The 9,622-nt window shown below is 35.6% G+C and overlaps 1 protein-coding gene across 3 annotated transcripts in view; it reads right to left on the reverse strand.

Moving 5' to 3' along the window:
- Window positions 1-1,738: 1,738 nt before the first annotated feature.
- LOC135218316 (alanine racemase-like) overlaps window positions 1,739-9,622 on the reverse strand; it is a 33,444-nt gene continuing 25,560 nt past the window's right edge. For all 3 annotated transcript variants that reach the window (XM_064254551.1, XM_064254544.1, XM_064254558.1), the window contains exons 6-8: window positions 6,931-7,040; window positions 4,279-4,512; window positions 1,739-4,105 (exon numbers count right to left, since the gene is read on the reverse strand). In XM_064254551.1, the coding sequence (XP_064110621.1) occupies window positions 3,849-4,105; window positions 4,279-4,512; window positions 6,931-7,040 (601 nt within the window). In that variant the 3' untranslated portion in view covers window positions 1,739-3,848. The remainder of the gene's footprint in view (window positions 4,106-4,278; window positions 4,513-6,930; window positions 7,041-9,622) is intronic.

Consider the following 9,622-nt stretch of genomic DNA (forward strand, 5'->3'; position numbering starts at 1 on the left):
CACCCCAGATTGGGCAAACTTTCAGGTCAGCCAATAAAAAAAAAAAAAATCAATGGAAAGAGGAAGAAAATTACTATTTACAAACTCTTGTGGGGCCTCTTTTACATGAGTCATAAATTTTTATCAAGTTACACATTTTTTCGAATAATTTTATTTTGTAAAATTTTATTTATAATAGCTCACACAATATTATAACAGATAAGAACTAAAATCAGTAACAAATTCTGAGTATATTTGAAAATTGTTTACGGAAATTTACCAAGATGGAAGATGCAGTAACATTTTTGGATTATACATTTTTTTAATGTTTCTTTGCAAAATTACAATTATGACTGACATACTATCCTAAAAGATAAGAGCTAAAACCAACAGCAGCCCCTGGGTATATTTATGAGCAAATATATAAAAAGACAGTATGTGAGAGAGAGACTATATAGACTACATGCCCCCTTGAAGTAAAGTACACTGCTGATTCAAGAGACACATAGAATCTGCAAGCTAAGCCAGTCTAAAAGTTGCCATTGGTAAATTTATGGGATATTGAAGTAATGGAACCTCTTTCCTCCTCGATTTCTCCAAATCGAAGGCACGTAATGTTGGTACTCCCAAGGAGATAATCCGTCCACTACTCAAAACCTGTTGTTACTCATATGAGGTTATCCATTCATTAAGGGTTAATACAAGAACTTATATTACAGTCAAAGGCATTTAGGCTGTGCTACCACTGCAGCTCTATTCAAATAAATTTTCACCACTATTTGTCAAGTTGAACATGTTATTTCTCCTCCTAACTCAGGGTTGTCACCTTCATATACATTAGTATGCCTTCTTTTGGTGTTCTGTTGGCCTGCGATGAGGTAATCTGACCACCTCTTTCCTACCTCCAATGAAGTTAGCAGTCTTATGAACTATATAAATCTCTTAAAATGAATATCTGCCCATCTGGGTCACATATTGCAAGCCTGTTAACCTTGTATAATCAGTGGGTTAACAAAATAACAGACTTAGATGCAGTACTGTCCTACCCGAGAACATCACGGCAGGTGAAAAGCTGTTCTCTTCTTAAGTCACCTTTCCACCTTAGATATTGGGCTATGTAAGACATTGGCTTGTCCATTGTAGGAATCCGCTTTCAAAAAGTATATGTATATTAACTACAGACCATTACCATATGCCAAAGTTTTACCTATTCTTATTAATTCAAGAATAAAGATTCATACTGAATGGCAGTTTGAGAAGTGCAGTATCTTAACCTACATGAGGGGAGTCTGTCTCTCAGGTTAAAAAGATGTTTTTCAGTTTGTATTTGCTTGCTTTGAACCAAATTGCAAGTCAGTAGAAGGGAAGGTACATTTTTGTGAAGCAAAATGTAAAATGTTTTAGTTTACTTTTGGAAAGTCTGCATTTTTTATGTTTATGTATGCATATGCATTTGTATTTTTGTACAGTTAAACTTTTATTGTGGCTATATTGTTTAAATTTTCAAACTGAAAGTAAAGCTCTATATGAAGAAAAATTGCATGAATCATAGGAAAAGATAGCATCAGTGCACAGAATATATTCAAAGTGTGCTTTTGCAGATGTATACTCTTAATTCCTATACTATTCATTGTGGCATAGATTATTTAAATCTATACATTCTGGCAAACCTTTCTTGTAATGTATATTAGCAGAAAGTACCCCAAAAAATCAGCGTTTCATTATGAACACCACTTTGTAGCTTATGTTAAGCACATAAGTGTCTAACTGTTATTATTGCACCTTAAGTTACAGTGACCATTAGGCCAAAAGTTGTGAATATCATAGAATCAGATGGATCAATAAACAAATGTATATACAGTATACATTTTGATTCTCTAATATTATTAAGGTTCAGCCATATAGATTTACTACTATTAAGTTTTTGCTTTGTCCATCTTTTCAAATTATGTATCAGTTTTTCAGAATATTTTTTGTATTTAGGTTGTGATGTGTCTCTTATTGAATAATAAAATCATTTATATTTTGCAAGTCTTCAGTTTTGTAGAGACTGAATTTCATTTATTTTGTAAATTAGGTTGATGTGAAACTTCTATCACTGGCAAGGTGCTATCTGTGAATATTTGTCAATGTACAAGATATATTTGAGTAAAATGAGTGGAATGAGAGAAGTCTTTTGTGTTTTAAACTAATGCTGTAGTTTGATTTGCTGGATACTTTTTGTTTACAGTTCCACACAACCCTTGATAGTTTCCCAAGATATATGGAGATTAGAAATGCTGTCTAAACTGTTCATAGTTGTTAGCGGAAAACTGGCCTGGGTCAATTATATATAGTAGTTGTAAGTAGTGTGTTGTTGGCAGGAATTCTTGGTGTAAATCTGGCCTGGGTCATTATATATAAATAGGTAAGAAGTATAGGTATAAGTAGGCTACTGTTGGCAGGTATTCTTGGTCTCCACGAGAGGCAGCAGAGTTTTATGTTAATTTTTTTACTTGCAGCATTTTATCCTACTCTTTTACTGAGTGTTCATGAAGTAAGTGCCATGGGAATAACCTACAAATGGTTACTTTTGTTTTAAACCATCTTCAATATTTGCAGTTTTTTTTTCTTAGGCAATGTATGGCCAATTCATTATTGAATGAGTCAGGGCTTGGTGAAAATGTGTATCTCATTCAAAATTAGGCATGGGTTGTCAAGGTTATTAAAGTCTGTGACCGTGAATAGAAGACATCTCTTATAATAAGTGTGATCCCTGGTCCCTGAGTTCTAGTCTTGAAGATCTAAGAAGTGTTAAATGATGGTTCATATTTTTTTTTCATTGGCGGATGTGTTGTTCTCTTGCTTCTGAGGGAGAATAGTATGAGCTTTCCTTAATTTTGGATGTAGCTGATCCAAATTATGATGAAAATATTGGTAATTAATTGGGGTATGGATATTGCCAGTTCAGAAGAAAGATACAGGACAGGGTAAGAACAGTACAGAGGAGATTGCTGTATTGAATCGTCTTTGAAAGGCACCAATGGAGCTTCCATCCTCCTCAGACTATCCTAACCTCATGAAATCAAGAGAGACTTCTGTTTAGGTAAGGGTCTTTGGTCTGTTAATCATTATTGTTAAGTCTCACAGGAAATTTCCTGACTTCAAAGTCTTATTCTTTACCATATGTGCTTCCAATAACAAGACTTAATTTTGAATAATTTTATTTAGCTAAATATCAGTATTTTATGATTATAAATATAATACATATCAGTATTTTATGATTATAAATATAATACAAAGTGTTTCATGCATGTGCAGTTATCAAATTTTAAGGTACTTAGCATGAGCAATATAGTTTCAAAGTTTTCTTAGGTGAAGTTTTCATATTTCAGGACTTAAACAAAATTCTAAAAATCTGCTCTTCATGACTTCAAACAAATTCTTAAATATGTGCGCAAGTAAAAATCTGATATAGAAGTTATGTTTCAAGCATAACACATCAGTCTGTTCCAATCTTCTGGTTACACTGCTTTTTAATCTCGAAATCAGGAACTGACAATACAGCAGTACAAAAATAACTTTATCATTATACCTGTCTTCTAGTTTAAGGTTTAGGTTTAACACCTAACACAAACGTTTACTATAAAAAGTTCACAGCACTCTTGCATCTTGCATCCAGCCCCTTCCCTTTTGATGCTCTTGATTGGATAGTGATCATCCAGTCACAGGGCTGAAAGCTCGCCAGTCTTGGAAACTGGAGAGTTTCCAGTTCTGTGACTGGCTGATCACTAGCCAATCAGAAGCGTCGTAAGGGACATTCCTGGATACCAGATGAAAGGATGCTGTGAATTTTTTATAGTGATTTGACAAAAATAACATTTAATAAATTAACATGTATAAGCTAAAGAAGGACATATCTCTACAATTTTCCCATTTCTGGAATATACTCTTGCGAGTCTTGTTGACCAGTTTCCTGGCATTTCATAAACTGCTGCTCCCAAATTTCTTGCCATGCCAACTGCAGAAGTCGTATCATCAAAGTCATCTGTTATAATTTGGAAAACCTCGTTCTCCTCTGGAGCCTCCGGAAGGCGCACAGTAATGGAGTCCATTGAAACTCTCCCTACAATGGGGCACAGCTCCCCTGAAAATACAGTTTATACATAATTATATGTCTGCCCTAACCTGTTAATGCTTCCACAATCACATATTTCTTTAGCTGTAACATCTTCAGAAACTGTCTTAGAAGTATTGAGACTTTGTTATTAACCCTGTGGCTATCAAATTAGCATTTCTAAAATTGGTATCTATTCTTACCTGTCTTGACTCTCCGGACTCCCCCAATACCATTGCTTAGTCGTCGACTGAGGCCATCCGACCATCCTGTGGTGAAATTTGCTATCCATTCATGTGATAGAGTTTCATAAAGTCCATCATAGCCTATGGTACGACCAGGTGATAAAAGCTTGTGGTAACTTGGCTGACCTAAAACTGACACTGCAGGCTTAAAACCACACTTGATAAATTTTTCAACCCCTTCTCGATCACTCCCTGTAAAGGAAATTTGAATGTGCTGTATATATAGATATGTGTGTACTGTATAATCTCGAGAAAACAGCAAATTTAATATTGCAGCAATCATCAGATAAACATTGCGGTTGTGGATATGAAATGCAGATCTTCAAAGGGTCAAAAAGCCATGGGATCACGTATAGCATGAGATCGAAGGTACAGTATGTATACCAGAAAACAAGTCTAGATATTCACATGGTAAGGATTTGATTTATACAGAAGCCAAGTAAAGGATTCACAACTCAAGTGCTTGTGTATTATGGGGTGCCATTCCTTGAGATAACACCCAGAAAACTGTAAGGTAGGAGAGTGCCTACCATCTCACTCCATAAAACATGCTTTGCTTGGGACTTTGAGCCCAAAACAGACATCCAAATAGTCTCATCGCATAAATAACATACAAATTTTCTGAGTAGCATCTGTGAGATCCTGCTCATTGGAAAGCAGAAGGCTCAAAATTACATTCAAGGTTACTGATGATGGTGAGAGACCACTCTGCAAACAGGATCTGGAACTTCCTGCTCAAGGCACATTTGCAACCATAGCTTGTGTCCCCATAATGAACTTTGGGACTACTGTTACCTCGTGCTCCTCCACCAAAGTGAAGATCTAAATGTTAGACAGCACAGCATCTCTTGATTGGATTACACCATCCCAGAGATACAAGAGTAACTGCATTGATAAGACATAATCCCAACACTTCAACCCTCCACATAAATAATCCCAAACACTGCGACTTCGAAAGATGCTGCAAAAGTTCAGTTCAGGTGGTGTTTTCTGCAACCACAAGCTCCCTGTTTTAAGATCCAGGATACAAGCTCCTCAAGTTGAAAGCACACAAACATGAAGGTCTCCTGATACAGCAGAAAAAAGGGAACACCTAAATGCACTTTGCCGGCCTCTCTCCACCACCAAGGCTTTTCTGTAGCATAATACCTGTCACTAGTGCTGGATAGTTGCTCCCCAAAGTTTCCAGGCGAGCAAAAGATGGTCCCACTGCTTCCAGAAGCAGTTCCACCTAAAGACAACACTGGAGTAGGAGCTCCAGCATTCTCAAAAGAAAAATTAATCAAAATAAGGCTTCCTCCAATATCATCAGTATATACTACAGAACTCACAGCCATATGAATATCAAGACTGGCAAACAGATCGGACATCATTGCCAACTACAAATAAACAGAAATATAAAAACTAAAGTATATTCATGGATGTTATCTTCTCAAAAAGAGGACTAAAGAAGCTATATATTAACATGAGTAAGTAGATAGGCCATACTAGATTTTCACATGGTCATTTAATGTCAAATCCACATTCAGATCCAATGAAATGTAATACTACTTGCCAAACACCAAAAAAGACTGTCCAACACTTATTAATTGACTGTCCAATTTGGAACCAACGAAGAAGCATTTATTTTCGAAACTACATTAAAAAGCATTCTTGTTGAAGGAAAAATTTTCTTATTTAAATAAGATTGTCATGTTCTTAAATAAAATTGGCTTTCTAAATAAAGTATTTTTTTTCAGGATGAATTCCTGAAAACAAGCCAGAGAAGAGCCTTTATTAGACTTAGAGGTCTGGATAAACTAAACCTTTATATAATAATAATAATTCACCAACATGTTAGAAAAGGCATAGTGTTAACTAAACCTGGACTATTCACCATGCTTAAAGGATGCCTTTTGAGAGGGAACCTTATTTGCTTAAGATTATTTTTGTCACCAAGAACTCAATCCTGTCAATCAAGAATTACACGGCCTTCTCTGTCTAACCTCTTGAAGATGTCTCACTCTAGGGGAGACAAGGCAACCAAATCCCAAATGTAAGGAAGCAAGAACATCTTGCTGATAACCTTGAAATAACCACAGGCTTCTTAGCATGGATGCCATAGCCTTGGATTTTGTAGAACAGTCTGAGGGGACCCCTTTCAAGGAAATGTAGGAAAAGACAAAACCTTCCAGAAAAAGATAATCAACAGAAAAGGAAATTATTTATATATTAGTTATACAAGGTTTGCAGACTGAAGCATATGTACTGAAAAATTGAGGGAATGAATTTGTGAGAATTTGACCCTTCTTGAAAGTGATTTTTCAAGCATAAGGGTAAATGAGGCATTTATTATCATCATTGCAGGCATAATGATTTTTGTATCACAGATTTTGTTACTGCAATAACTTATGTTTCTCAGTCTTGGTAAAATGAGACAAATAGAGGGAGGAAATGTCATCCTAAGTGAATTATCTTCATTTAAAAGTAGTTTATATCAACTTTGTAGAATCAAAACTATTTGTAACATGCTAACTATTGAATTTGCAAAATAACAGGTATTGCCCAATACTACAAATTAATGCTATTGATATAAAACATTACACGATGCATTAAGAAAACTAAACAAACCTGAACATAATCCATTTATGGCACCCCCTGGTCGTATAAAATCCAAGTCAGTGCCAATGCCTTGGACACACCCAGTTGTTGCTGCAACGTGCCGTAGAATGTTCCTACTCCTGCAAAAGAGGGGTAATAAGGCTTACATTATCCAGTAATCATTCATTAAAATTATTTCTGAGAATTAATGAAACTATACTGTAGTTTTAGCTTTCGATCTACCATAAGATCTAAATACTTGGATGAAAATGTTAGTTATTACCCATGATCAACTAAAAGGGTTTACAAAGTCATTACCTGTGATCAGCTTTAACTTGTTGTATAAAGAACACCAGAAACTATTTGACACACAATGGCATACTTCATCTCTTATGCTCTTCACATCTGGAAACTCGCGGGCTCTTATACACATGGAAAATTGTTGTGATTTATAGATATTCTTTAACTCATAGTTATAAGGAATGCGTTCACCTTATCAAGTTTTACTGACAAATGGCCCATCTTATCTTCCAATTTAGTTTTGTTTCAATATTTTACACACACACACACACAGAACCTGTACATATAAAAATTTATACCAAGTAACAAGATATTAGGCATTCTACAGCTGTAGATGTTGCTGCTCTTATTACAAATAGTATACAGTACAGGCGGTCCCCGGGTTACGACGGTTCCGGCTTACGACGTTCCGAGGTTACGACGCTTTTTCTTAAATATTCAATGGAAAAATCCGTCCTGGGTTACGACGCTTGTTCCGAGGTTACGACGCTGACGCTTCCGACGCTCCGAGTTAACGACGCTTTTAAAAAACGCATACTATGATAAAAATCCTTTATAGTTTCGCACAGTATATTAATAAAAAATAAGTTTCTGGTTAGATTACAACAAAAATTTTTGAGATTATGATGATTTTCGACACTTTTTATGTTGTATTTTTCTATGTTTTTTAGTGACGACCTCATATGCGGTAACTTAGTTTCCGCGCGAATGCAATACATACTAGTTTACATATAACAGGTCCAAAAGCGCAAATAATGAAAAAAATCATTGCGTTGTTTCCAGTAATCAATAACAAAACGAAGTTTCTGGTTATGATTACAAACGCAAATTCCAAGTATCCAAAGAGAGACCATTATCCAGTGAATTTGATCAAGAGAGAGAGAGAGAGTAGAGAGAGATAGAAAGGAAGGAAGGAGAGAGAGAGAGAGAGGGCGAGAGAGAGATGCGTTCCTTCGACGCTCCGAGTTAACGACGCTTTTAAAAAAAAACGCAATACTAATGATAAAATCCTTTGTATGTTTTAGCACAGTATATTAATAAAATAAATAGTTTTCTGGTTAGATTACAACAAAAATTTTGAGATTTATGATGATTTTCGACACTTTTTATGTTGTATTTTTCTATGTTTTTTAGTGACGCCTCATATGCGGAAACTAGTTTCCGAGCGAATGAATACATACTAGTTACATATAACAGTCCAAAAGCGCAAATAATGAAAAAAATCATTGCTTGTTTCCAGTAATAATAACAAAACGAAGTTTCTGGTTAGATTACAACGCAAATTCCAACGTATCCAAAGAGAGACATTTTTTTTTTATCCAGTAATTTGATCAGAGAGAGAGAGAGAGAGAGAGAGAGAGGCGTCTTCCGACGCTCCGAGTTAAGGACAGAGAAGTGTTAGTTTCGTTAAACGGCCTCTGACTCATGCCAGTAAATGTTTTGTTGATACTAATAATATAAGCCTATTTAAAGATACGTTTACTTTAATTAGTCTATATGATACGTAAATAGTAATCAACTGTTCTTGTAGCCCTCAATATTTGGCAAAATCGAAGTATCCAAAGAGAGACATTATCCAGTACGTAATTTGATCAGAGAGAGAGAGAGAGAGAGAGAGAGAGAGAGAGAGACGCTTTGGCAACAATGGTCTCGGGGGTTTTTATAGCTTCCTTCTGCTTGATGATCGTGGATATTGTAGAAGGATTTTGACCATACTCGTTTGCCAAATCGACGATACGAACGCCACGTTCATGCTTTGCTATAATTTCATGTTTTGCTTCCATCGAAATCATTTTCTTGGGTTTTTTCTTATCACCTGCTTTGTCTTTAGCTTTGAGACCCATGGTTAATAATAAAATAGACAAAATAACACGAAAAATAGGCGCAAATACAACGAACTAAACAACGACGTGTTAACATGCAGCACCAACAAACAAACAGACTGAACGCCATTTATCGGTCGCCTATACAACTAACACTCATCGCAAAATCGTATCTCAAATATTTCGTTGTATATCAAAGCTTGTATTTTCGCAAATTTTCTGTTATATCTCAAAACATTCGTATATTAGGGCAATCGTATGTCAAGTTTCCAATGTAATTTGATCAGAGAGAGAGAGAGAGAGAGAGAGAGAGAGAGAGAGAGAGAGAGAGAGAGAGAGAGAGAGACGCTTTGGCAACAATGGTCTCGGGGATTGACGTAACGTTTATTTTCTGAACAGATAGGACAGAGAAGTGTTCGTTTCATTAAACGGCCTCTGACTCATGGCAGGAAATGTTTTGTTGATACTAATATATAAGCCTATTTAAAGATACATTTACTTTAATTAGTCTATATGATACGTAAATAGTAATCAGCTGTTCTTGTAGCCCTCAAGATTTTGCAAAATCACTCCAGGTTGTACATAAAACTTCAAGAATG

Source organism: Macrobrachium nipponense, chromosome 19, assembly GCF_015104395.2.
Source record: "Macrobrachium nipponense isolate FS-2020 chromosome 19, ASM1510439v2, whole genome shotgun sequence".
NCBI classification, from domain to species: domain Eukaryota; kingdom Metazoa; phylum Arthropoda; class Malacostraca; order Decapoda; family Palaemonidae; genus Macrobrachium; species Macrobrachium nipponense.